Source organism: Aspergillus neoniger, assembly GCF_003184625.1.
Source record: "Aspergillus neoniger CBS 115656 unplaced genomic scaffold BO87scaffold_9, whole genome shotgun sequence".
In the NCBI taxonomy this organism is placed as follows: domain Eukaryota; kingdom Fungi; phylum Ascomycota; class Eurotiomycetes; order Eurotiales; family Aspergillaceae; genus Aspergillus; species Aspergillus neoniger.
This window is the reverse complement of record NW_020291137.1, coordinates 944,212-969,612: the sequence shown is the minus strand read 5'-3', so window position 1 is coordinate 969,612 and position 25,401 is coordinate 944,212. Positions and strand designations below refer to the sequence as shown.

At 50.1% G+C, this 25,401-nt stretch overlaps 12 protein-coding genes across 12 annotated transcripts; 5 read left to right on the top strand and 7 right to left on the bottom strand.

Moving 5' to 3' along the window:
- The first annotated feature begins 1 nt into the window (after window position 1).
- BO87DRAFT_374906 (uncharacterized protein) lies at window positions 2-978 on the top strand. Its single transcript, XM_025622901.1, has one exon. It carries the CDS (start codon window positions 354-356, stop codon window positions 663-665), a length of 312 nt encoding a protein of 103 aa, XP_025482042.1. The 5' UTR covers window positions 2-353; the 3' UTR covers window positions 666-978.
- On the bottom strand, window positions 957-3,561 carry BO87DRAFT_457506 (putative general amino acid permease (Agp2); the record flags this gene model as incomplete). Its single annotated transcript, XM_025628809.1, has 5 exons — window positions 2,998-3,561; window positions 2,288-2,510; window positions 1,483-2,218; window positions 1,050-1,426; window positions 957-996 (listed from the first exon to the last, which is right to left on the bottom strand). Exons 1-5 carry the CDS (start codon window positions 3,404-3,406, stop codon window positions 957-959), a joined length of 1,785 nt encoding a protein of 594 aa, XP_025482041.1. The 5' UTR covers window positions 3,407-3,561.
- A 432-nt stretch (window positions 3,562-3,993) lies between these two features.
- On the bottom strand, window positions 3,994-4,281 carry BO87DRAFT_374904 (uncharacterized protein). Its single transcript, XM_025622900.1, has one exon. It carries the CDS (start codon window positions 4,221-4,223, stop codon window positions 4,065-4,067), a length of 159 nt encoding a protein of 52 aa, XP_025482040.1. The 5' UTR covers window positions 4,224-4,281; the 3' UTR covers window positions 3,994-4,064.
- A 512-nt stretch (window positions 4,282-4,793) lies between these two features.
- Window positions 4,794-5,740, bottom strand: BO87DRAFT_414488 (uncharacterized protein; the record flags this gene model as incomplete). The annotated part of the gene is made up of 2 exons (XM_025626636.1): window positions 5,143-5,740; window positions 4,794-4,975 (listed from the first exon to the last, which is right to left on the bottom strand). The coding sequence occupies exons 1-2, from the start codon at window positions 5,342-5,344 to the stop codon at window positions 4,794-4,796; spliced, it is 384 nt and encodes a 127-aa protein (XP_025482039.1). The 5' UTR covers window positions 5,345-5,740.
- Window positions 5,429-5,963, top strand: BO87DRAFT_242088 (uncharacterized protein). The gene has a single exon (XM_025618844.1). The coding sequence runs from the start codon at window positions 5,647-5,649 to the stop codon at window positions 5,917-5,919; it is 273 nt and encodes a 90-aa protein (XP_025482038.1). The 5' UTR covers window positions 5,429-5,646; the 3' UTR covers window positions 5,920-5,963.
- BO87DRAFT_374903 (putative progesterone binding protein) lies at window positions 5,661-6,783 on the top strand. Its single transcript, XM_025622899.1, has 3 exons — window positions 5,661-6,131; window positions 6,209-6,304; window positions 6,391-6,783. The coding sequence occupies exons 1-3, from the start codon at window positions 6,023-6,025 to the stop codon at window positions 6,567-6,569; spliced, it is 384 nt and encodes a 127-aa protein (XP_025482037.1). The 5' UTR covers window positions 5,661-6,022; the 3' UTR covers window positions 6,570-6,783.
- Window positions 6,714-8,993, bottom strand: BO87DRAFT_374902 (mRNA-binding ribosome biosynthesis protein NOP4). Its single transcript, XM_025622898.1, has one exon. The coding sequence runs from the start codon at window positions 8,936-8,938 to the stop codon at window positions 6,779-6,781; it is 2,160 nt and encodes a 719-aa protein (XP_025482036.1). The 5' UTR covers window positions 8,939-8,993; the 3' UTR covers window positions 6,714-6,778.
- A 528-nt stretch (window positions 8,994-9,521) lies between these two features.
- BO87DRAFT_374901 (DNA repair protein RAD10) lies at window positions 9,522-10,714 on the top strand. Its single transcript, XM_025622897.1, has one exon. The coding sequence runs from the start codon at window positions 9,629-9,631 to the stop codon at window positions 10,607-10,609; it is 981 nt and encodes a 326-aa protein (XP_025482035.1). The 5' UTR covers window positions 9,522-9,628; the 3' UTR covers window positions 10,610-10,714.
- Window positions 10,715-11,758: 1,044 nt separating this feature from the next.
- Window positions 11,759-13,979, top strand: BO87DRAFT_303583 (uncharacterized protein; the record flags this gene model as incomplete). Its single annotated transcript, XM_025619251.1, has 4 exons — window positions 11,759-12,434; window positions 12,545-12,831; window positions 12,885-13,009; window positions 13,061-13,979. The coding sequence occupies 4 exons, from the start codon at window positions 11,759-11,761 to the stop codon at window positions 13,977-13,979; spliced, it is 2,007 nt and encodes a 668-aa protein (XP_025482034.1).
- A 967-nt stretch (window positions 13,980-14,946) lies between these two features.
- On the bottom strand, window positions 14,947-17,070 carry BO87DRAFT_242047 (putative longevity-assurance protein (LAC1)). Its single transcript, XM_025618843.1, has 4 exons — window positions 16,685-17,070; window positions 16,253-16,563; window positions 15,911-16,198; window positions 14,947-15,857 (listed from the first exon to the last, which is right to left on the bottom strand). The coding sequence occupies exons 1-4, from the start codon at window positions 16,818-16,820 to the stop codon at window positions 15,264-15,266; spliced, it is 1,329 nt and encodes a 442-aa protein (XP_025482033.1). The 5' UTR covers window positions 16,821-17,070; the 3' UTR covers window positions 14,947-15,263.
- A 1,018-nt stretch (window positions 17,071-18,088) lies between these two features.
- Window positions 18,089-21,845, bottom strand: BO87DRAFT_457499 (3-hydroxy-3-methylglutaryl-coenzyme A reductase). The gene is made up of 2 exons (XM_025628808.1): window positions 18,743-21,845; window positions 18,089-18,690 (listed from the first exon to the last, which is right to left on the bottom strand). The coding sequence occupies exons 1-2, from the start codon at window positions 21,676-21,678 to the stop codon at window positions 18,411-18,413; spliced, it is 3,216 nt and encodes a 1,071-aa protein (XP_025482032.1). The 5' UTR covers window positions 21,679-21,845; the 3' UTR covers window positions 18,089-18,410.
- Window positions 21,846-22,817: 972 nt separating this feature from the next.
- On the bottom strand, window positions 22,818-25,374 carry BO87DRAFT_395395 (uncharacterized protein; the record flags this gene model as incomplete). Its single annotated transcript, XM_025625181.1, has 5 exons — window positions 22,818-24,011; window positions 24,057-24,060; window positions 24,578-24,837; window positions 24,890-25,131; window positions 25,188-25,374. 5 exons carry the CDS (start codon window positions 25,372-25,374, stop codon window positions 22,818-22,820), a joined length of 1,887 nt encoding a protein of 628 aa, XP_025482031.1.
- Window positions 25,375-25,401: the final 27 nt, after the last annotated feature.

Here is a 25,401-nt window from a genome sequence, read left to right as displayed (position 1 = left end):
CATCACCCTTCCTCTCAATTTCTCTTAATCAACCAAACCTCCCTCACACCACCACAACCAACCCACCAACACAAAAAGAAAAAGAAAGCTAGAATATAATGTACATGTCCTCCACCCTCACCCGCGCCTCACTCATCAACCTCCTCCTCACGACGACCGCCCGCATCGCACCCGCAACCGCAACACTCACAACCACAACCACAACAACCACAAGCTCCTACTACACACCGCGCCACTTCCTCCACCAAGCAACCCTCCCTCTCCACCCTCACTGCTCAGCAATCCACCTCTACAACAACACCATTACCAATAATAATAAATACCAAAACCAGCAAAGCACTCACTACTCCACAATGAGCACGTCCAACGAGCAACAAACCCAACAAACCCAACAAGAACATGAACAAAGAGATGAGGGAAAGAAGCCCATCCTTGCTCTCCCGGACGCCGAATCAGCCACGAAACTTGACGTTAGCGGGGACGGATCAGCAGTTGCATTGGATCACTTGGGTCCTGTGGTGGTGAATCAGGATGGGACGTTGTCGCGCATCTCGAATTGGGAGGCTATGACGGAGATTGAGAAGAAGAATACGTTGAGGGTGTTGGGGAAGAGGAATAAGATGCGGTTGGAGGCGTTGAAGAGGGAGAGGGGGGAGGGGAATTAATTCGGTGTTGTGTTTTATTGTGTCGTTCGGGGTTGTAGTGGTGGATGGTAGATGATAGATGGTAGAAGGTGGAGATTGAAGATTGGGGGGTGTATTTATATCACGTTGGAAAGGGTGGGATATACGTGTGTTTTGTATGATATTTGATCTGTTCGGGTTACGCTGTAGCGATTTCATTGTTTATTTTCAGTGTTTATTTGGTGTCATCCGCTCAAGGAAACGAAAGAGAAATGAACTTCTATCCAAATAGCCTCCCAGGTTTTTCTCTATGCGTTGTCTCATGATGCTAGTCTAACCAAAGACCATATCGTTGAATCTCGTGAAAGCGTTACTGTGTGCGATCGTTAGCTTCCTGGCCTCCGTCAGCATGCGAGGGATACTCACCTCGATGGTTCCTCAACATAATTCCTGGTATAAACTTCCACTTCTTCTACTCCAGTGACGATATCAACTTCCTTAGGACTCAAGAACTTTGTACGATGCCAGAGTTTCCATCCCACGTAGATAACAGGGAACACCCCAATCATAGTATACGAGAAGAAGAAAGTCGGAATGTCCCAGTTGCCGGGTAGAAAGACCGTGTAGCCGCCCACGAAGGTCATGACGAAAGTCGAGACCAGGGCAATGTACGCGACATAGGGCTGGCCTCGGCTCTGATAGGGGAGGGATGCGCGAGGGACACCCTGTGCCATGAGAGCTTTTCTAAACCGGGTGTAGGTGAAGGTAATAACGGTAAAGTTGATCAATTGGGATGCAGTGACCTGGTTTGTTTTTTTTTATAAGTATCTGCAGACGAAGTAGGTGATAGGCGACTTACAAGATTAACAAACCAATTCAGCACGACAGCTGAACCGTTAGAGACCTGAAGGAAGGACAACAGCGCAAACACGAACACTATCAAGACGCAGTATATCGGCACACCGGATTTTGTACATTTCGTGAGAAGGCGCGGAGCCTTGCCATCCAGAGCAAGGCCGTACAGACTTCTGCTGGCGCAGTAGACATAACTGTTCCCGGCACTGAAAGCAGCGAGGAGGACCATGGCATTGACGATGTGTGGCAGGATGGGGATTTTCAGCCGGTCCATGGCGACAACATACGGTGATGCAGCTGCACCAGGCAGGTCTTGCTCATATGCAGCAGCCAGGTCGGGATCATTGTAGGGAACCAAGATACCGATGCAAAGCACACCAAGAACAAAAAAGGTGGTGAGTCGATAGAAGATGCCATTGTACGCTTTGGGCAAGATTTTGCGGGGGTTGACTGCTTCGCCGGCAGCCATAGAGACGTAGTCTGGACCGGCAATCGTGAAACTGGCTTGGATGAGGCAAGCAAGGAACCCGAGCCATCGGCCTAGATCTCCAGTCTTGTAGTATTCGGCAAAAGCCCCGGGGTTCTTCCAGTAGCGGAATCCAAAGCGATCGCCAAGAGGGTTGCCTCCGAGCATCACAATAAATGTGAAGAAGATCAGGCCCACACTAAGCAAGACCTTGCTCAGGGAAAGCCAGAATTCGGCTTCGCCATACCACTTCACTGCAAAGATGTTGAGTAGCCTGATACTTGTTAGCTTGCACTGTTTCAAGTTGCACAGGAAGTATGCTTTAATCCAGAGCATAACATACGCGAAGAGCACAAGCACAATTACAATAATCGCAGCGACAGGGACTGCATCGCTCCAGTAAGTGATGATCAAGTTACACGCTGTAACTTCAAATGGCACCATCGCGGCTTGAAAGATGAAGAAGTTGTAACCGGCAGCAACGCCAAAGGCCTCGTCAACATATCGAGTTGCAAAGCGGATAAAGGGCGAGGAGATGGGCAAATATGTGACCATCTCAGCCAGGCCTAACATAGATCTTATCTTAGTGGAAAGCTACTTCAAAGGGAACAAATCCGCGGGCCAAATTGTTGCGACGGAATCAGAGAGGCCATTGGGAAATCGGCGCTTTGGGACATGCAGACAAATCGCACAGGTCGCAAATGGCAGCTTTGGTGTCGCTAGCGGCATGAAGAGAATTGGGAGGGCTTCAAGATCGCAGGGTAAGGGAATCCGTACAAACAGTTATACATAGAATGACAGCGGACCTATATCAACGAGGTATAAGATTCCATGTATTTAGCAGCAATATGCATAAGGTAAGGCCAGACAATCCCGGAATTCTGCTGTCTCTAGGGTGAAGCACACATCAGGAACAAGGAAGCAGTTGACACTGCTTGGTCTACGCATAGTGCATGGGGTATCTGATGTTCACCAACATCCTTGTAGCTGCTGATGATTGGGCGAAAGCAGGTTCTTGTACTCCAGTTTGTGCTTCCGACTCAAGAAACTTACCTATGAACGAGACCCTTCGAGACAGCTCACAAGATGAGAAGTGCAGCACCGTGAGGGAACAACAAAAGACAATGGAAGAACGCGGTAGGAGTAGGACTAACCAGATAATAAATGCAATGAAGAGACTAGCAGGGCCACCTTCTAACAGTGCCTTGCCAATCTGGACGTACAACACGGTCCCGACTGTGCCACCGATACCAATGAGCTGGATATGTCTGGGCTTCAGCTTGCGGTGCGTATGATCGTAGGCAAGCTTCTTGGAATCATCTTCGAGTACTTCTTCACTGTCACGAACGACAGCATCCTTCTCAGAGCGGTCCATGGCGGCTTCTTTACGCTCTTCGCCTAGTCCATGAGGGCTGATTGTGGGGGAATGCCTCCCGGTGTGTATGGCAGATGTAAAAGCCATACTGTGGCTAAAATTCACCGAGCCCCAGCAGTGGACAAGTTAAGTAGAGAAAAGCAAACCCAAAGACATTAGACGATATATGAGGCACGAAGATAAGAGGAAAGGAAGTGAGCTACTTTGTAGAAAAAGAAAAAAGAAGGCGGGCGAAGGGAAACCGCGAACAAAAATGGTGGGCTAGCTAGACCGGTCAAGAACGGTTCTCGCCATGCGGATGTCCCTCATCATGGGGCATTATTCGGCAGAAGACATTTTAGTCAATTATGGTCTAGGGATAACTCGTGCAAAGGGAATCAAGGAGACAAATCACAGTACGGAAGCCGACTTTACGGCTTGGGCGACTCCATTGGGAGCCCCCACAATGGCGGACAGATACAGTTGTGCGTGGCGTTTGAGCAAAACATGGTGCTCGCTTTAACCTTGTCCTTACTTGCTATTTCTACCCTACTTGATGGTATTAATCCACGCTAACAACTACACTGCATTCTTCTATTGACTCAAATTTATGATGATTGATAAGAGAGCCGGAAGACTAGCCACACATAATATGTTTGTGTGCTAAGTCACACTGTATACGAACTTATCTGACCCTACGTAACCTTCTGCGTCGGGTATTATCTTGTAGATACAACACAGACAGATCGACCATCTAGGTGTCCAATCAGCTTGAAATAACATTTTCGTGTAACCCATGATCGGTGCCACTATTTGCCGTTGCATGAAAGCGATGGATATCCGTGAATACAGAATAAAAGTGCCAGGCAGCCACATCTGCAAGGTAGATGGCAGAACCCAAGACAATTGTATGCCAGGAAGGCATACCCCCGGATTTTTAGGTCTTCAAGCCTGACAGAGGAGGCGAAGTCGATGATAAGAGCCATCTAGGCTAAGACCAAATGTGGTAAAGCACATTAGTTGCGGCACCTCCGGATTGGTTCGCATGTATCAATGACTGCAGCCAGTCGCAGATAGTCAATAGCTGGTTGCAGCTGAGTAGTAGTATACTACCGAGCCAAATGGCACGCACGGCACATAAATGCCACGGGCAGCAAGGGACCCAAGTATGAGGGGCAGAAGGAAAAGTTGAAGTTAAACCTCGGCCGGGGATGTCCCACCCTAACTGTTTTGGGGAATTGCCGTGGCATTTAGCCGGGGAGTCACATGAGTGACTCCAGACTGTCAGTTGACAAGTCTGGTATGGACATTGGTGGCAGAGAGGCTTTTGTGAGACTGCAGGTTAAACAAGTTCTTCAAACTGTGCATTGCAGACCGTGAGACAGTTTAACTCAGCTACAACTAACCAACGAGGTAGTAGCAGCTAGGGCACCATAGGTCTGGCGCGATCTAGGCCGTACATGATACTAATCCCAGACTGACTAGAATGACAATACTAAGTAATCCTTGTTCCAACAAGCGCCCCTGTAATCGCCCCTTGAGATAGCATCTGCTGTCTTGCGAGCCTCTGTTCCTGCCTTCCCTGTGGCGACTTGTATCCGTGTGATCTCAAGACCCAGAAAGGGAGAACGGATTCAACGGACATGGTGCTAATTCTAAGCAATTTCCCATTCATTTCTGAACCTCGTAGTTTCAACAAATATGGAAAACTGTTCACGCCATGACGCCAGTAAGAAAGAACCCTTGATAAAAGCGAACGTCACAGTCGATTCATGCGAGGATATCTTATGTAATTGATCATATTCGCATCTCAGTTTGGGAATTTTTATCCGAGACCTTCGTACCGTCTCCATGTTGAGTAGGCGGTGCCTTCCCTAGCCAGGCTGGAGGGAAAAAGCCATCGTTGTCTTCGTAGTGGAGGTAATGCGACAGATCGGATTCCTCCGAGATCGATCTGCGGTCTCTTTCTGCATCATTGCCATGAGAGTCCCGAGCAAGGGATGGGGTCTGGATGGTTCTCGGCTGACTACTTTGCTGTGAGGACATTTTGTGCGCTATCTGGAAGTTTCTCGTGATAAATGCGATGACAATGATGATCAGAATGGATTATCCAGTTCTGCATGCACAAGATGCAACGGTTTGCAACACATATAGACAAAGATGGATGTCGCGTGTGATGCTTGCTTATATGATAGATACAGTTGGCCATCAGGCATCTTTGACGTCAGAACTAGTGGTGCCAATCACGGGGCTTCCAGAGTAGGCAATTCTCTACAGATGCGGAAAGGGGGCTCAGTCGCCAACCAAACTGTTGCGATCACGTTTCTTACAGATCGCTGACTTCCTGCATGCATAATTCAGAGCAACCACTGAGTCTGGCCCTGGACAGTAGGCGAGTCTTAAATCTACCTAAATTCAGGGACAGTGGATACTCCAGAAGATATCAAGAAGCCGAAGTCTCAAGAGCCAATGAAACTAATTGTAAAAGACACTTACTACTCATCCGAGAAGACGAGATGGGGACTGACGATAACATCACCGAGCCGCGGACGGTAGCTGCCAGACCTCGACCCACGGTTTCGCCGCTCCGAGCTCTCCCCGCCTGCCCCGCGCCTGTTTAACCGGCAACGAACCTCGTCTTTCCACAGCGTCTGCTGCAAAACAACAGCTTCCCAGCGAGAAACCTACTGGATAAAACTACCTGCACAATCAACAATCGTCACAATGGTCGAGCACGAGCCTGAGCCGAAGCGCTTCTCTCCCAAGATCCCCGTTCAGCTTGACCCCCCGAAATATGATCCCATAACCGTTGAGGAGCTGTCCAAATGCGATGGTGAGTTTTCGGCACTGCACCCCCAAGGACTGTTAGATCTGCTAGAAGTTTATATACTGATAGACTACAATTTCCAGGTACCGATCCTAACCGTCCCACCTTGGTTGCGATCAAGGGAATCGTTTTCGATGTGACTCGGAATCAGGCATACAGCCCTAGTGGACAGTACCACGGTAAGTTATTCTACCTTGAATACATTGCCTATACCTATGCCTCGTGATTGTGAACGGGTATACTGACGTATATTTACCATTACCAGTCTTTGCTGGAAAGGACCCCTCCCGCGCCCTCGCCTCTTCGTCGCTCAAAGCCGAGGACTGCAAACCCGATTGGTATGACCTGGAGGACAAGGAGAAGACAGTCCTGGATGAATGGTTCACATTCTTCAGCAAACGCTACAACATCGTGGGAAAGGTGCAGGATGCTACGAACCACTAAAGGAAATAGTTAGCAGCGATGTTTGGAGATAATCAATCTTTCTCTAATGCAAGAATTATACCCGTGAACTCTACTTTTACGCGAGCTACTCCAATGCAGATGCGCTTAACAGTGCACCGCCAGAATCCGAAAAATGAGCTTGTTGACAGATATCATTAGCTATTTACTCCATATATAACCCGCATTGACTTTTATCTATGTACCCGGCCTTAAGCCTTTCCCTTCCGAGATCGTCGCTGCATCCGCTTCTTCGCGATAATACGATTCCGCTTTGCAAGCTTATTCTGTTCCTCATCATCTTCCTCATTAGCGCCCTTGTCGTTGTTGTCAGAGCGCTTTCTCTTCTTCCCATTGGGGCCTCCCTTGTTATTCTTGCCCTCGTCCTTATCCGCCGAACCTTCACCATCTTGCTTGCCCTTCTTGAAGGTACGTGCCTTAGCCTGCTGTTCCTGCCGGCGCTTGACAACCTGGGCGTTCTCAATGGCGAACTCGACGATCAGACGCTTCTTCTTTTCCTTGTTGTCTTCCGAGCCAGTCGCAGGTGCCTCAACAGCGTGGCCATTGAGCCATCTGAGAGCCATTAGAGCATGGCGGTGGGTATAGTATTCAACGAAACCGTAACCTCTGCTTCTTCCCGCAGCCTTTTCCTCACCAACCTTGTGACCATCCCGAGTTTCGAAAACGATCTTCGCTTGTCTCACAACACCAACACCCTTCTTCTTCCGCAACTGCTCTGCCTCTCTCATGATGTCGGCCGCGCGGTTCAGTTCATCCTTAGACAGAGGTTGCCGCAGGCCCTTCTTCGCATCCTCTGCGAATCCGGCGATCGCTTGACGAGCGAGCTGTTTCAGATCTTTTGTGGTGACGTGACGAGGGATATTACGGATCGACAAACGCGTCAAACTGAGATGGAGGGCCGGGTTCTTCTTGATGAAATTCTGTCGTTGCTTGTAGCTGTCTTCTCTCATCTTGATCTCTGATGGCGACAGCTTCTTGTAAAGGGCGGAGTTCGTTGGGATGGTACCCTCAGAAAGCAGGTAGAGGCGGCGCTTGTCGGTATCGCGGACGAGTCGGCGAGACACCCCCTCTTCCTCTAGCTGTGAAGCGCGAGATTTGCTCACTGCGCGGGCGACTTGTAGTACGCGACCCTCCAAGGTATACCGTCCGGTGGGGTCGGCGTTTTCGTTCTGTAGAATGGAATGCTTGTAGGCGGTAGACGCTTTCTTCGACTTATCTTTCTCTGCGACAAGGGGATCTTGTTGTTTAGGGGCGTCGCGCACACAGGCTGCTGCATCGTCGGGCTTCCAGAAGCAAGCAAAACCAGTACCACGGGGACGCTCGGTTTCGTGGTCGACGACGATTCGGGCATAGCGAAGGGGACCGAATTGGGTGAAGTGTTCGTAGAGCATATCATCGTCGCAGGTGAACGGAAGGTTTCTGATGAAGATAGTCGAAGCGTTCCTTTCGTCTTCCTTCTCTCCCTCATCCTCGTCCTCGTCCTCCTCAGCATCCTCATCCTCATCAACGTCGCTATCATCTTCCATGTCGTCGTCCTCGCCAGAATGGGCTTCTTCATCAATGCCAACTTCTGCTTCGATGGCATCCTCCATGTCGGCATCTTCTGACTCCTCCTTTACATCCTTTTCTTCTTCCTCGTTGTCCTTTTGTAGATCCTCCCAGACGTTCTTCTCGACAGCCCAATCGACAGCGAGTGTTCTTCCGTCCACCTCCTTTCCGTTCACTGCCTGCAAGGCCTTCTCGGCGTTCTTCTTTCCGCGCAAAACAACGAAACCGAAACCAGCCAACTGGCTTCCCTTCTTGGGAAGGGTAACATATTTGACCTTTCCGAAACTGCGGAAGAGAACCGCCAAGTCTTCGGGTTCCTTGATGCTCCACGGCAAGTTTCGAACAATCAGCTTAGGCTGAGCGGCCGCCCTCTGATCCTCTCTCTTCTTCTTCTGTTCAAGAGCTTCAGCCGAAGGCTTGCTCCTTCCAAGGTTCTCATCAACAACACGGTGACGCGGTTGAGCGTATTCAACCTTGATCTTCTTGCCCTCGAAAACAGAGCCATTGAACTCCTCCAGCGCGGCCTTTGCGTCTTCGAGATCCGCAAATGTCACGAAACCGTATCCCTTCGATTGTTTCGTCTCAGGGTCTGTGACAGCAACGGCATGCTTGATAACGTAGGATTGCGAGAAATATTCCGTCAGGCTCTCGGTCGTCGTGGAGGCGGGAAGCGATCGGATGAAAAGCTCTCTCCTGGGCTGGTTGGAAGCCGGTGTCTCCTGTGCTGGCTTCTCGGTTTGTATGTCCATGTTGGTATCAGGGGCAGCGCTGCCCTTGATCTCGCTGGCTTCAGGGGAACTCATCTTGGGCTTGTTCCTCTCAGCCTTGATTGGTGTTTTTGAGTAACTTTTTTTTCTGTCGCAGAATCAGCGGCAGAAAAATCCCGATGCTGTTTTTTGCCTTTTGGAGGCAAAAGCGGGTCTGCGGGCGGTGAGGAGGGTTGGGTCTCCACCGTGCTCCATCTACTTTCATGATACATATCAGTCTAGATCTTTCCTCTTGCTGTTGTCTGCATTTCGATATCTTTGTCTGCTTTTATGCGTTCGATAACTGTTGTTTGCAGACAGAAGACCTCCCTCACATATGCAGAACGAGGTTGGTGATACTCAATGGCATATGCCATACTGAACTAGATGGTGCTATGCTAAACCTGACGAAAGCGTATGCTTTCCCAATGTTCAAATGGCGGAGTCAGAGGCTCCATATGATCAAGCCTTCATCCGCCTGTCTACTATGGCTAATCCTCTCCTCATGGCATCATCTAGAGGATGTACCCCAAAGTCACATGATGTATCTACCACGTGACCTATATCATCGTTACCAATCGGAAACCCTTGTATGGCCCACCTACTCCTGCCAAGGACTGGTGTAAGTCGAAGTGATATGACAACATCCAGGGTCCCGTTCGCTTATATTCTGCGAAACACTTGATGCAGTAGCTTTCTATCTCCTCCAAAACAATAGCGGATGATACCGAGGGCAAAGAAAGTAGTATGGACCCAGTAGCACGTTCCGAATCGGCTACGCCTCGAGCATCTGGTGCCTCGACACCGCAGCCATCATCTAAGGTCCAACAGCCTAAGCCACAAGCACTCCCCAGCAGGTCTGGCCCATCTGCCATCCTCGTGTCAACACGACAAAAAGGCAATCCGATATTGAATCATATCAAACTACTGCCATGGGAATATGCCGACATACCGGCCGATTATGTGGTCGGAAGCACTACCTGTGCTTTATTTCTTTCCTTGAAGTACCACCGCTTACATCCCGAATATATCTACTCGCGAATCCGTCTCATAGCAGGAAAATATCTGTTACGAATTATCCTGATTATTGTGGATATTCCAAACCATGAGGAAAGCTTGAAGGAGCTTTCGAAGACATCCATCGTCAACAACATGACGCTGATCCTTTGCTGGTCTGCACCTGAAGCTGCACACTACCTTGAACTGTTCAAGTCTTCTGAAAACTCCCAACCCACTGCTATTCGCACGCAACAAGCCCAGTCATATAAAGAATCTCTTGTTGAGTTCGTCACGACACCCCGGAGCATTAATAAATCAGATGCAGCTAGCTTGATATCTACGTTCGGAAGCCTGCAGAACGCAGTTAATGCGCAACCTGAACAGATTAGTGCAGTACCTGGATGGGGAGAGAAGAAGGTCAAGCAGTGGTGTACTACAGTAAGAGAAGGCTTTAGGGTGGAGTCGGCGAAGAGGAAAACTCGCGGAGGGATCGCTGGAAGTCATGCAACTGGCGGGGTTGAGGGCCAAGAAGACAAGCCTTTCAATCCTTCAGAAACAAATGAAGACACGGCCGCAGAAATGATCCTAGCTGATGCAGAGGATGGTCGCCTAGAAGCACGGAGACAAGTCGTCGAAGACCGTCGAATGCAGGAGTCGAGTCAGCAGGAGGAGGGGATGAGTGAGGGCATCATGGCGGCTCTTGCGAAGTATCGAGAGGACGGTGGTTGATCCCTTATCAGGTGGACTCTTTCATAATACGGAGACTGGTATAATAAAGAAATATTGCCTTCCACCTACCAACAACTTGTTCCAGCTTGCAGTCCAGATACCAAGTGAGAGCTGGAGTTAATAATACAACTTCCCATTTACGTATTGGGCGTTATATTACTTTCTCGTATTCCGGAGAGTATACAGTGGGATGGCACAAGTGCACGTGACTTGATGTGTATGGGGTGGGGTTTCTATGGCTTAATATTTTCCTGAGCCAACCATTAACTCTATGGCTGACTCGGTTAGAGTTACAATATAGGTAGGGCTGGTCAGCTTAGCGGGAAGTAGTAGAAGATGACAGAAGCTTAGCCAAGCTGCATCGGCCATTGGCGCACTAGACACCCCATACCGTCAATAGTAGGCCACTAGGGCACTGATCGTGGATTACGTGTGTTCAGACCCTCAAATCAGAAGGTTGCCAGAGCTAATCAACCTTACTTACTTTGTAATAATAGTAGGAGTCAAATTACCCCGTGGGGAAGAGGGGATCCAGAAAGAATTAAGGCAGGTGGAGTAGCAATGCTTGTTTCGTGGGTGCTTGGGCCTTTCCCAGTAGACACTGAAGAAGGTTACGATGTATCTCAGACAGACTTCCTTGGTAACACTGTTCCTATGTTTCTTCTCCGAAGTCCATGTTAACTTTGGAGATAGAGTGAAAACCATACTTTGAGTGCCTTCTAGACTGAGTTTTGTTCCAGTGGTTACATAGAGAAAGAGAGAGACAAAAGTGAAAGAAGCGGCGGTGACCCGACAGCTGAGTCAGCCGGGAGATCATCACGTGGGGGGCACGAGGGTGGGGGAAGCAAAGCCCAAAGGGGAAATCGGGCTGACGGCGAACATTGGAGTTTCGCCATTCTGTGTCAGTCCAACGACATTCTCTGCTATGCGCCATCTCTTGCGGCCACGGGCTTAGTTTCTGAAGCTTCTGCCCTATCGATTCTCATCGGGCTCCTCGGATAGCTCCACTGCCCAAAAAAAGCTGCAGCAAGTAGATACAGACAGACGTCGTGTCTGGTCTTCCCCACCCTTCGGCTCTTGCCCTCAGTCCCCAATTCCCGGGCCTGACCGGTACTACGCGTTTGCCGGGCCAGGCCAAATCATGAGATAATGGGGGAGGAGGGTAACCCCGACCCCGGAACTACCTCTAATACGTCAGATATTAAGTTTCAGAATGTGAATGTGGCCGCTGCCTCAAGTCCTGCGCCTGCTCGTCGTCATTCTAATGATCACAACAATCATCATGCAGAAGACCGCTTGGCTCCTTCGAGAAACCGGCCTGCCAGACCCGCTCAGCAGTCCGGCTCCAGGAACTTCGAGTTTGTCCTAGTCACGGATCATGAGTCCAAGCGCCAGGTCCGCCGCCATGCCATGCGCCAGTACATGCATCAGCGGCGCTTGGACAGCATCGCGCGACTGGGGACAGCTCGTATACCTGGCGGTGGTTGGACCCCCCGCTCTCCATCTGACTCCCAGGTACCCGAGTCCTCGTCGCTGGCGGAGGAAATTCAAGATGATCCTGCTGTCAAATCCGAGAAGGGTTCGCCGAGTAGCGAAGAGGACCATGCACCACCTGAAAAGGCAAAGGGACCTTCGCGATTGCTCATCCCTAAATTACACAAGGTCAAACGTGAGGAGGGAGTACCTCATTCCTCACTGGCTGTTCAGAAGCCTATACCTAAGGCCTTAGACCCCCTCGTTACTCCTGGAGAGGGTTCCGTTCGAGACCCGTTTAGCTGCTATCCAATTCCGGTTAGCCATGCAGATCATGAATTGATCCAACATTGTACGTTATATTGCGCCGCAGATGTCATCTTTAAACCTAAGACGTTGCATGCGCACTTCAAACCCCTGCATATTGCTTTACTTCCCGACTGGTGCTTACACGTATGTTAGTTGTGGTCACGTACCCATCTATGATGTATAAGTTTGCCGACTCGATCGCGAACAACCCCATGATGGAGATATTTCGGCAATTTGCTTTGCACGATGGCCTGCCGTTCCAGGCCATGCTCGCCATTGCCTCGAAGCACCGTGCAGGTGTCGAAGGGAAAACCGAGTCCGTCCAAAGCTTGACCCATAAGATGCGAGCGCTGCGGTTGATGAACGAGCGCATTCAAGCAGACTCCACTGGGCAGTATGACGGAACTATCTACGCTGTTGCCACAATGGCTGTCATCGAGGTACTGTGGCTCGTTACATTTCATTGTATACGGATTAAGCTGACACCTTGGAGAAATGGTCCAAGGATGCATCCATAGAACGGATGCATTTCAGAGGATTGGCATCGATGATCAGAAGTCGCGGAGGAATGCAAGGCATGCGGATCTCTAGCCCCTTCCTGGAGAAGGTGCTGTATTGGTAAGTTTGTGTGGCTGTCTGTATCAAAGGATATTTGTTAACAGTTTCCAGGGTGGATTTCAGTTGCGCCTCAAAGGCCATTGTCAGCACTTCTCTTCCCTGGACCGGTGCTGTCTCGGCTACTCCTCCTCTCGACTTCCTGGACCCGACAATTCACCTTGCAGTACCCCATGACTCGACTACAGCAGAAGACTCGGAGAGCCTCTGCGAAACCTTTCGCGCCTGCGAAGACTTTTTACGATTCTTCCGTCGACTCCGCGAACTAGAACGCTGTGCCCTAGATGCTCCTTATACTCTCATACCCGATTCCCCGCCTAAGCGCATCAACTATTTCACACCCGGCACGCAGCTCTACACGATTCTCACGATGCTCCCTGATTACGACCATGGAATTCGAGACATTCGCTTCATCGACGAATACACCTGCATGGCTTGTCTCTTTTTCCTGGCCATTGCTCTCCACGACTGCTACCTAAATTCAACCTCCCTCGACCCCTACATGGAATGGCTAAGCATGGAAATCAGAAGCATGAACCCATTCACTAACCCTAGCATCACATCCGTCCTTTGGCTCTTCCTCAACAACGGCGGCTACCCGCCAGCTCACCGCGGCGATACTGGCGCCCGGTGCTGGATCGTTTCCCGCATGGTCCGAGTCGCCAAGCGCCTCGAATGGAAACGTCACGGCACGATTTGGGACCGTCTCCGCCAAGTCCTCATCGACTTCATCGTCACCCAACAAGAGTGTGCACTCGGATGCGACCAAATCGACGCCGATACCCTGGCCGCCCGCCAACGAAAACTTCTCCTTCATGTCCAGGAAGACGCATCTCCTTCTTCATCCTCATCTTCACCAGACTACTTCTGGAACGAGGCGCAGATGCGTGAAGATATTCTCAACTTTAGTTTATCCTCTATTACGGCCCCCGATGTGGGTGACGATACTACAAATATACCTGTTTTTACCTAAGTAATATTTCTATTCTTCTCTTCTTTCGCCAATCCTTATACCTTACGGCGTATATGTATGTTGTTTATTCGCACCGCATCAACTTCAATCAATTATAATTGGGCGTTGATTTCACGAGCGAGGGAAACCGGGATACTACTTCTGGACGGATATGAACTGGCGCAAACGGGGAACCATGGACTGACTTACGCTTTTAACGAGACAAAGACGACAGATGAATGAATGACTGACTGACTGGAAATAATGAAGATGGATGGTGTTCTGGGCGTTTCACACGGCAAATTGAAAATGGAATGAGATGATGGGATGAGATTGGATTGGACTGGGTATATGTTTTTTTACCTATTGACTACGGCGTATCGTGCCGAGCTAATCTGGTTATACAAGGCCTCTTCAACAGGGCTGGACCTCTATTCATTCTTGGATGCTGGGTGGGTAGTAATGAGGGGTAGATTGTGAGGAAGACTTTTTTCATCTAATTCATCTAGTCAATAGTTGATTGCAAATCTTTGATGTCATATGTAGTGCAGGGAGGGGATGACAAGATGAATCAAGTTCCCAAATGCGTTTTCAATGTTACCAGTATCATGTAATATGATGCAGTTGTGTCACTTTGTACGATGCAATCGTAAAGTATCTATCTCTCGCTGAGACTATCATACACAGCATACAAAATGAAACAAATGGAAAAATAACAATAAAACCATCAACCAGTGGGTATTTGTATTACGTCCCTAAACCACAAGAAACAAAAACAAGAATCCTCGACAAGTAAAATAAATGGAAGGGGGCATCAAGGCAAACAAAGCATGCAATCGGCCAGCAACATCATCATCTAGATAAATAAATTGAGCAAGATTGGCAATGACAAGCAGCAGCATAGAGCATAGTATAAGACAACATAATGATCATCGTGCACGCCGTTATTGACAGATCAGGTGGGGTGTGATGTGTGAGGTGGGGTAAAGTTCGATGCAAAGTAAAATGGGGAATAAAAAAGGGAGAAAATTCACAATCACTACCAATCAAGATCAATGGTATCAAACGCAAAGACAAGATGAGCACCTGCTGAAAATTGAAAACATATAGAACGGATAGGCTTGGTAGAACTTTTTTTTTCCCCAATGCGAACTGAACTGTACTTCTTTGCTGGTTCGTTTCACGTGTTTCTAGCTGGTAATGTCTTGATGATCATCGACATCAGCATCTCAGCGTGTCCGTATCCACATCCATGATATCATTAGTAAAAGAAAGAAACGCAATGTCAAAGACGTTAATGTGTGTCTAGGTCGGTTTATCGCATCCGATCCGGCCGAGTAACGCTTTGTGATCGCTCTGGTCGCCAAGACGAACACGGCCGCGTCCACGAGGCCGTACATTCGAAGAACCATTGGCACGGCGCCAGTCCGCACTAGAGCCATCGGTCGGGACAGCTGTGCCATTGGGTCCATCCTTACCCAAAACGTCTTCTTCTTCCTCTTCGTCGTCGCTGCGAGGCTCCTCGGCATTTCCAGTGCGGAGGACTCCGACTGCGACTCGGATGACCATGGTGAACCAGATAAGCGAGAGGGCCTGCAGCGCCAAAAGGCAGGAAAGGAAGATCCATTTTACGGTGCGATTCATGCAAATTGGGCCACTGATGTCCTGGAATGGATAAAGCAAGTATCGCCAGCGGTTGGGGTATGCGTCGGTGGAAGTCATTTCCGAAGTGGTACCGGAGTAGCAGCCGTATGCCATCCTGGCCGGGACGTCCTTGTAAATGGACCAGCACAGTCTCGGGTAGTAAATATGGCGCGTGATGAGCCATGTAACCATGAACACACCAAAAGCGACATTGCAGGTGGTCTCGTACTTCAAGTATTTCAGGATTTTGGCCGCCTGGTATTCGAATTAGCTCACGTCTTCATACCTAGGGTCAGAGTCCTACACACCGGTAACAAGAGGTCCACAATGTCCATGAGCGATAGTACCACGTTGGATACATTGTAAAAGCCGTAGATATAAGCCGATCCGAAGAGTGTGATGGTGATGACATGGTGAGTCAACATCTGATAGTGGTCTTTCCGGCGCTCCTCAATGTTGATGACTAGAAGCATCTGCACCCAGAAAGCCAATTGCACCAGAAGGTACCATTTCATCAAACCCGACACATTGCGTGCGGGCCACTGATCCCAGATGGCGCTGAAGTCGCCCCAGTAGTATGAGTTGGACCAAATGTACTGTATCCAACGGTCAGCACACCCGATCATATAAGCGCGATGTCAAGTACGAACCATGCCAAGGGACCAGAAAAACCCATAGTATAGGCAGAGCCAGCCTTGCTCAGCCAGACGGACCGAGGCCTTCCGTTTCAATCCGCAGCGTTGCGCCAGTGGCTGGAGCATCCAGTCGATAACGATTGCCCGGATAGCGATGAACGCAATCGCGGAGCTGGCGATGAAGTAGATGTCATCCCATCCTTGCACATAATCTCCGGTGGCGGGCTGGTAGTACGACAGCTGGAAGAACGGGGTGGTGTAGGGATTCAAGGAAGGGTAGAGGTGGTGAACGGCCAGTAGCATGGAAAGAATGGTCAACGAAATACCTATATACGGAAAAGTTCTGGTTAGCGCACAAAGTTCGCATGGAATTGGTCGTTTGTTTTGCAGAACATTGACGGGACAAAACAATGAATTATTATCGGAAGCTGCATGATTGGTTCATACCGATCTGGTTGGCCAGCATCCATTCCCGGAACGTGGTTTCTTTGGCGGCTGGGCGGTGGTGTCCGCTGGAGGTGGAAATGCGGGCATTGAGCTCCGAGGCCGACTGCGAAGCCGGCAACGATGCGTCTCTGGCCATGACGAGACACGCAATTTACGGAGGGGGTCGGGAATCCAGACCCAAACAGCAGTAGCGACTGATTCCGCGAAAAAGAGGGTGGTGACCAATTGAGGTGAAAGAAGTCTCCGAGAGGGAGGAGCGAAGGAGAAAAAAGCAAGGAGCTCGAAAGGCGACCGTCAAGCTGGCCGAAAGAAAGAGAGAGAGGGAAGGGAGCGAGAGCGATGGGGATCGAAGGAGGTACGTCGCGGGTCTAGCGAGAGCGGGCGAAAGTGGTTCCCGCCCACGGCTTGGATTGGGAGTGAGTGAGTGAGTGGCAGCAGTGGGCTGGCCGCAGCTGCTGTTCCCTTTTTTTTTTCTGTTGAGACCGACAATCTGGGCTGAGACTTGTCGGAAAGACTGGAGACGATTCTGAGAGACAGAAGCACCACCCGCGGTTCCACGGCGGGTACCTGGGATTGATTAATCGGTAGGCTTTTTGGGGGGAAGTGGAAGATGATTCCCTGTTGGGGGGAACGGGGCTCAGCACGGCACACACCCTTGGTAAATGAAGAGTATAGTTAATACAGCTGAAGTCTGTCTGTCTGTCTGTCTCCCGGGCCGAGCCTGCGACGGATATAGGGACTTGTTGAAGTAGTAAACAAACAAAGCAGTTGTCCACCAAAACCTCACACAGAAGTTGAGAAGGTCAAAAAATTGCTCAATTCCCGGATTGCTTGTCTGGAGAGAAAGTTGGAACAGGCGAGGGGGAAGGGCAGCGAGGAAAGAGAGTGACGATCTCAAGAAAGGGAAAAATAAATAATATATACAAATTACGATGAGGGGAAGGTATTGACTGTATCACGACTGTTTCAAGGCTTTTCGGCCCACTCGCCGTTACGTACGCGGTGTTTCTTGGCCTTTAAGTTTACCCAGTGACTTTTTCTGGGGACCATCCACAGCTGGTACTTGGACGGTACTTACACCACCGCTGACGCCGCCCGATAATCCCAAGTATCCCACTGGTCGCTCTGGTTGGGACATCCAGTCTCACCGCCCATGCTTTCCTTTCCTAACTTTCATGCATGCAGGACTGTGACGTACCATGGTAAAGTAAAACAGTAAAGTAAATGCAAATTGGAAAGTTTAAATAGATCGATAATCTAATTATCAAAGGTAAGTCAATACCGAGGAAGTTGGACTACATAGTAAGTGTAACTTGGGACTAGTAAGGTGTCTCAAAGAAACAAGGTTACTACTTGACTGGACTTTCCCCCAATCGTCGGCTGTCCTCCTCTCACCTGCTCCTCCCAAAGGCTCTCCCGCTTCCTCTTCTTTTGCGACTCAGAAAGCGATCGCCCGGTCTTCTGATCATCGGGATCCAATCACCGAATGAAGGATCCTTCGCCTAACTTGAACGAACCTTTCTCATTGCATTAGTCTGGATTTTTGCGGAGAAGCAGCACTAGTCTACACTTTTTGATAAGTGTGTCCTATCATCATCAATCATCATCTTCTTTCTTTTTCATGCTCGCCTATTGTTAACTTCGCAGCTAGTCTGCCGTCTATCAGAGTTATCTATCCCATATCACAGACCAGCTGATCACATTATATAAATACAGAGTTTAGGCCTCATTTCCCACCGGCCGGAGGAGCACGATTATGCTGCATGTGTGCCTTAACCAGATGACCAGCAGCCAGTGCGGCGCAGAGCGACAACTCCGCAGCTAAAGTGGCAGCCGCGATGATGCGAGCGAGCTGCCGAGCGTTCGCTCCCGGTTCGGTGGGATGCGATCCTCGGATTCCAAGACTGTCGAGCATGGCGCTTTGAGGTTCCAGGATGGTGCCACCTCCTAGTGTACCAACTTCGATAGAAGGCATCGAGACCGAGATCTGGAGCGAGCCGTGAAGACTGGAAACGATTAGAGTCATTTTCGCATATAGGCTAAGGAAGCTGGACTTACTTCTTCATGATGGTGATACAGTTGGCACTCTCTGTAACCTGTGCCGGATCCTGCCCCGTCGCGATAAAGATCGCTGCTACCATATTAGCAGCATGTGCGTTGAATCCTCCTATAGACCCAGCCATGGCCGATCCGATCATGTTCTTAGCTACAAAGAGCTCGACCATGGAGTCAACATCGGACTTCAACACGCTCTTCACAACATCTCCTGGAATAATGGCTTCTGCAACAACGCTCTTTCCACGTCCTTCAATCCAGTTGATCGCTGCTGGCTTCTTGTCGGCACAGAAGTTACCACTCAGAGTTATGATCTTCATGTCTTCAAATCCGGCAGACTTCATCACTTCCAGGGCGTACTCAACGCCCTTGGAGATCATGTTCATTCCCATAGCATCGCCGGTAGTAGATTTGAAACGGATGTAAAGGTTAGTGCCTGCAATCGCAGTGGTCATGGATTGGAGCCGCCCGAAACGAGTAGTCGAATTGAAGGCCTTTTGCATTGTCGTCTGACCTTCCTCGGAGTCAAGCCAGATCTTAGCAGCACCCGCGCGATCCAGGGTTGGAAAGCTAACACAAGGACCCCTGGTCATTCCATCCGCTGTCAACATGGTTACAGCACCGCCGCCAGCATTGATGGCCTTGCTTCCTCTACTCGCGCTCGCGACAAGGACACCTTCAGTAGTCGCCATAGGAATGAAGTAGCTCCTTCCATCAATGACTAAGGGCCCGGCAAAGCCAACGGGGACTGGCATGTAGCCTACAACATTCTCACAGCATGCACCGAACACCCGAGACCAGTTATAGTTCTCATACGGGAGCTTGGAGTGTTCCAGAGCATTGGTAATATCTGCCGTGGCCTTGGTGCGGGAGATGACAGCGCGGCGAATCTTAACAGCGCGGGTAAAGTCTTTCAGGGTCTTCTCCAAGGCATAGCCGGGGATTTTTCCGCGCAGAGAAAGCTCCACAACCTCCTCATCGGTTAACTCATGGGCGCGTTTCTCTGCAAGCATCATTTCCATTTCCTCTGGAGTACGCTTGATCGCTAATTCTTCCCCAGCTGCTGGGCTAGTTGGAACAACAGCTCGTTGGCACTCGCACGGTACATTACGAGACACCACATTGACTGGCTTCTCTGACTCAGTGGAATGCGCTGGAGTATTCTTAACGCCCTGTCTAGCTGCACTGAAGAGATGGCTGTTGAGGACAACACTCAGCACCAGGGCGGCAATCACCCACTTACAAAAGACCGGATCATCCAGGCTCTTGAGCAAGCCACCAACAACACGACCGCCGATACCGTATCCATCAAGGGTGAAAGCCATGTCTCCATTGTCGTCGGAAGACCCCATTCCAGGAAGGCCGTAGTGCAACTCATACTTGACCGGGGCGAGGACCGTGACAATTGTATCTTGGCCGCTCGACCTGGCCTTGTCAAGGATCACGTCGAGCCCATGGGAGGCTACCTTAAAGGGATCCACTGGTGGAGACATGCCCATACCACCCAGTCCGCGGGCCAGATCCTTAACTGAGTGTGTGTTGCGGAAAGGAACCATACACATGCTGGCAATGTTGACAAGGAGAAAACCGCCTACCATAAGGACCTTGAACCGAGGAACATGCGCACTCTTGCCGAAAAGCGTCGTTTCAGGCTTGCTCGGGCTGCTCCTAGCCACATCCTCGGCCGTTTGGGAGCTGATACCGTCGTCCTCCAGCGCCTTACGCATATCGGTGTACCCCTTGATCTGGTTGACTTCGAGCTTGATGCAGACGATTGCCGTGTAAAATGTAAAGACAAAGATGGCATCAAATAACAAAGTCCATGCGGCTAAGAAGCAGAACTGCTGTAGCCCTCCCTGCACCCCAGATAAAGCTCCCAATACGAGAATCCCGATCTCTATCGCATATTCCTTAGCGATCTCTGATCCCTTGTCGGTGATGACAGACTCGATGGCGGACTGTGTGTTAACCGAGGGGCTGCGGCGATCCATGGCATGCTTTAGGATAGCCCGTGTTAGACTGATATACCTTTCGAAACCGACAATGACCACCAGAAATGGCAAGCCTTCAGAGAGGAGAACCATGTTGACGGGTACACCAAGCTCCACAGTGACGAAAAGTCCAAGCACGAAGGCAAATGTGGATGAGAACAAAACACTCGTGGCAAGCCAGAATTTAGAGCCCATGCGATACATGGAAAAGAACAGCGATGCGAATGTCATATGCATGAAGATATATCCCAGCAGCATAATGGCGATATCCGCCGTTTGGGTATTCTTGAGGAGGTCCACGAAGCTGACCCAAGCATCTTTTGCTCGGTCTGCTAGACTGTTCTGCGTTTGTGCTCGTGCATTCTTCATTATCCACTGTCCTGGGCTGCTGTTCGGTACTTCCTGGACCATTGCCAGGAAGTCGGATGCTTGGCTGTAGGGGAGGGAGAAAGCATGAACTTGTTCCTTGGAGTTGGTGCTGAATGATTTGGATGTCGAGGGCAAAGGCGTGACAGAGAGGTTGCTCGGCAACTGGAGCAGGGGCGTGGCCGGGGACTCGTAGAAGGTGTCTGTCCTCTCCGGGAATATCAAAGTCAACAGCGCGGTATGGTCGACATCGCTGGAAACTGGAGCGTTTGGAACCTCCGCCTGCCAGTTCCAGTCGGATTGAGGGCCCACATAGAGTCGTCCACTCCCAGCAGTGAGTGATGACCAGTCTGCCTTTGCTACAGACTTGGTCTTGTCGAATATACTGTCTTCCAACAGACTGCTATATAAAGAGCTAACCAGCAAGGCGACAGCAGCCACTGTATGTATAGGATGCGCCGATGCAAGCCGGGAGAGGGAGAGCAATCCCGGTGTGATCTTCTCCTTGAACCATGACGGAGTCGTCTGAGACGACTCCGGCTGGTTCCCCTGGGAGCGCGAGGATATAAGTGAGCCAGCCATCCTCTGCAAGAACCGAAGAGGATGTCTCTTGTCTCACGTATCAGCAATCACTCAGAAGAAGGGAATTGAGTAACTGAAGTAGAATGAATCAATTGACTGCCCCCCGGAATTAGGGGAATAAGATTAGGGGAATAAGACACAGATCATCAAAATTCGGCCGAGCAAAACTGACCGACAGAAGCAAGCATAGAATTAGCGCGTTCGTTCTCTCGCTCGCTCGGCCGATGAGCTAAAACTAAAATCTCACCCGTTTGGAGCAACAACAACAACAACAATGAAACCTACTTACACAGTAGCCTAGTTGATCATCCTACTAGTCCACTTGCTTAGCAGTTAGTTACCCTTTGACCGTGTAGATACTAGCCCGTCTCCGCAATCGCCGACATGACTGGTCCATGCTTTTGTGGCACTCCCGTTATGGAGTGGATTATGGAGTACGGGTGTGGCAGTGCACTCATCCATCATCCATCTCAAGCGGAAAAAATGTTGCCTAAAGTATTCCAAACCAAGGTTAGACCGGTAGCAGTTATGTCTCGCTTTTTGTGGACCGATCTCGACTTGTCCGTCCGCGCGCCCCGAGAACCACCGCTAGTTAGATGCTTTGTGTAGCTTAGCTTAGCTCGTTGTTAGTGTAGTTGTTCCGGGATCAGGGCAAGGCTGAGCTGGGCTGGGCTGCATCGGTGGTTTTTGTTTCTTTCTTTCACCGCAGGTAGTTAGTTAGATGGGTGGTTATGCGTCAGCCTAAATCTCAACTAAATGGTTAGTTAGCTTGATAGCTAGTCAATTGTTAGCTAATTGGCTGCTGGCAGCCTGGCTGGGACTGGCCGTTTCGGGGGTTAGCTTTGACGTTGTTGTTTAGACTATATTGATGTACTACTAAGAGAATGGAGCTGTTTTCGGAGCTGGGCACCTAGTATGTAGTGGCTATTGTTTGCTGTGTTTGTGTGGTATGGTGCTGTGGTAGGGTCACTATGGCTCTGCTGTTCTCGTCGTTATGTATGGATGTGACCCAACGCTCCAGCAACTAAAGACGGGAGTAAATAGGTAGATAGATAGATAGATATCTACATGCTAAGCTTCTCAAACATACATACAATATACATAACTCAAAACACCCAACTACAATCTAATCTACTCTATCAATTCCCCTCCAACCCAGCCGTAACCCCATTAACATACTCCGCCGCATCCATCCCTAACCTCGCTAAATCTACACCCCCCTGCCCGGCCATTGCCCGAGACATTGCGCGGACAACTTCCTCCTCCTCCCAAATCGACGTAGGCGGCACAGCACCCTCCTCATCACCATTCTCTCCCCCGCCTACAACCGTACCCGCCTTCATGGCCGGGTTGTCCACATTCATAGCGACCACCGTGCGCCAATACGCCTCATCCCGATCCCTGAGCATCTTATCCCGGACGACTGCATTCCTCGCCACACTCACAGCATGCAACTTCGACGTAGATCCCGAAAGCGCGCCCAACGACGCAGACACAACCTGATCGACCTGTTCTGCCTGCGACGGCGGAGTGAAGAAGAATCTCCGTGTAGCGGAGAGCCAGATTAGCAGGGCGCATACCCCGTCAAAGATAGCGAATAGCAGCGGACGCAAGAGACCAATTTGGTAGTATGAGCTAGACGGAACTGCTACGCCTGCGCGCACAGCCGCGGACGCGTACGCCATCGGGTCGTAGGACATGACCACGTAGATGTCTAGGAGAGTGAATGCAATGCCCATGATGGAGAACTCCTTGCGCCATTTACTTGCGTCGGAGCCGGCGAAGGTCGATGAGGTTATCAGGCCGATTGTGGCCATGTGGAAGAGGTGAGGGAGGAGGACGTTGAAGGGGAGGTGGTAGATGGCGTAGGTGGTCAGGTTGTCGAGGGAGCAGAACGCGCAGTTGGTTAGGGTTTCCGGGCCGAAGCGGAGGTATACCTTGCGGGCGAGGGTGGAGGTGAGTTTCGATTTGAGGAGAGTGTCGAATGGAGTGAGGGATTCATTGGGGCGGAGACGCGCGAGGCGCGAGAAGATGATGTCTGTTGATGTGGTGAGGCGGGAGTTGGTGAGGGTGAAGATGCTGGGACTGGGCGCGTGTGGGTTGAAGGGCAGGCTGAGGCAGAAGAAGAGGGTGATGGTGAGGAAGAGGACGTTCAAGGCTCGACTGGCATCTTGGGGAAGAGGGCGTGGTGATGGGCGGCTGGAGAGGGCGACGCGGAGGGTGCGGTAGTAGTTGATGGCTCGGGGGATGATGATGGGCGCGAAGAAGATGAGGACGGATTTGATCCTGATGAGGGTGGTGTAGAGGTTAGTGGTGAGTCGGGATGGGAGGGTCTGGTAGGATGAGTGCGTACGTTGAGAATGAGATCGTTATTTCACCCATCTTTGCGGAGAAAGGCGATGGCGCATTGCAGTTCAGCGGTAATGGGATATCCAGATTCAGGACGGTACAAGAAGCGGAAGTTGGCCTCAAGCGGGCTTATCTTATCGCCGGTGGGCGCTAAAGCATGTTTTCCTACTGGTCAGGCACGCGGATCAGGGACACTGCTCAACACAATAAACTTCCGATCCGGTTTTACGGGGTATGGAGAAGATCGTCGACTCATATTTAAGTAGGACTTGAATTCCATCAATGATTTGTGGTAAAATGAAACATGATTAAACGATTGATATTGCAAGTAGAAATGCAAAACCCGAATATCAGAACATCCCCATTGCCTATGCTCGCTAATTGCCATACTGTCAACGCCAACGCAAATGATATCCCCCGCATTTGAACTCCTTGTCGTGTCGTCGCAAAAGCACATTGTCTCAATTTGTTTTCTTAGACATGCGATGACTGCATTGCCGGGTGATGAGCAAGATCGGGAATAGTCATTCCTGTGGAGTCCCTCGAGTACTTCGATGACGCCGCATCGTTTATGTTGATAGGATTGACTGGGGAAGATATCTTCAAAGGGAATCGCGTGTGTCGCATAGACATCTGCCTTTTCAACGAGCTTTGTGGACTGTAGGTAGGCAAAGTTTCCTCCCTCTTCATACTTAGCTGGAATGAACGCTGGCTGCCATTGCGCGACATCACTTTCTGGGGCGCCACTGCTCCATAGACCCGCACATGCCGTGCACTGACACCAAGATCGCTGTCGGCGAAGATAAAGCTCTGTATTCCATACTATCAGCGTTGCGCTCACTAAACCCGAAGTTCGACTTACCGCAATCACGTTGATCACGCTCATGATCATGGCTAGAATGCCAGCGGAGAGCACAATCCTCCAGAATGCCATCCCAAGAGATTCCTGGCTGGTGGCGTTCGTGTTTAGGTCTCCCAGCACTCCAACTCCCAGTATCAGCATCGCTATCGCCAAAGTGATGAACCCGGAGTTCTGCCCCAATAATGGCCAGTTACGGTCGAAGTAACCGCGGAGAAAGGGAAGCTCGGAGATGATGAGGAATACTGTCATTTCAAATTGTTAGCCATCTAGTACAGTATCTGGAGCAAAGGCTACTTACTACTAACGCCTGCAGTGGCAACGTGAGAGACAGCCTCAAAAAAGAAAAACGCCGTCAACAAGTCAATCTTGACCAGCATGACCACACTGGCAGCAATGATGTCCAGAAACACAATGATGTTGATGACACGAATGGCGTTGAGAATCACGTATCCTGGGCCAGCCAGAGATTCTTTCAACGAAGCCATCATGATTTTAATGTTAGATTAGTGGCT

Bases quoted from the DNA above. Each gene is read 5' to 3' on its own strand.
- BO87DRAFT_374906 (XM_025622901.1), top strand. From the start codon at position 354: ATGAGCACGTCCAACGAGCAACAAACCCAACAAACCCAACAAGAACAT.
- BO87DRAFT_374904 (XM_025622900.1), bottom strand. From the start codon at position 4,223: ATGCCTTCCTGGCATACAATTGTCTTGGGTTCTGCCATCTACCTTGCA.
- BO87DRAFT_242088 (XM_025618844.1), top strand. From the start codon at position 5,647: ATGCATAATTCAGAGCAACCACTGAGTCTGGCCCTGGACAGTAGGCGA.
- BO87DRAFT_374903 (XM_025622899.1), top strand. From the start codon at position 6,023: ATGGTCGAGCACGAGCCTGAGCCGAAGCGCTTCTCTCCCAAGATCCCC. The intron at 6,132-6,208 runs GTGAGTTTTCGG...TACAATTTCCAG, and splicing joins GGAGCTGTCCAAATGCGATG to GTACCGATCCTAACCGTCCC. The intron at 6,305-6,390 runs GTAAGTTATTCT...TACCATTACCAG, and splicing joins CCCTAGTGGACAGTACCACG to TCTTTGCTGGAAAGGACCCC.
- BO87DRAFT_374902 (XM_025622898.1), bottom strand. From the start codon at position 8,938: ATGAGTTCCCCTGAAGCCAGCGAGATCAAGGGCAGCGCTGCCCCTGAT.
- BO87DRAFT_374901 (XM_025622897.1), top strand. From the start codon at position 9,629: ATGGACCCAGTAGCACGTTCCGAATCGGCTACGCCTCGAGCATCTGGT.
- BO87DRAFT_242047 (XM_025618843.1), bottom strand. From the start codon at position 16,820: ATGGCCAGAGACGCATCGTTGCCGGCTTCGCAGTCGGCCTCGGAGCTC. The intron at 16,199-16,252 runs GTTCGTACTTGA...CGTTGGATACAG, and splicing joins TTTTCTGGTCCCTTGGCATG to TACATTTGGTCCAACTCATA. The intron at 15,858-15,910 runs GTGTGTAGGACT...TTCGAATACCAG, and splicing joins TTGTGGACCTCTTGTTACCG to GCGGCCAAAATCCTGAAATA.
- BO87DRAFT_457499 (XM_025628808.1), bottom strand. From the start codon at position 21,678: ATGGCTGGCTCACTTATATCCTCGCGCTCCCAGGGGAACCAGCCGGAG. The intron at 18,691-18,742 runs GTAAGTCCAGCT...AATCGTTTCCAG, and splicing joins TGTATCACCATCATGAAGAA to TCTTCACGGCTCGCTCCAGA.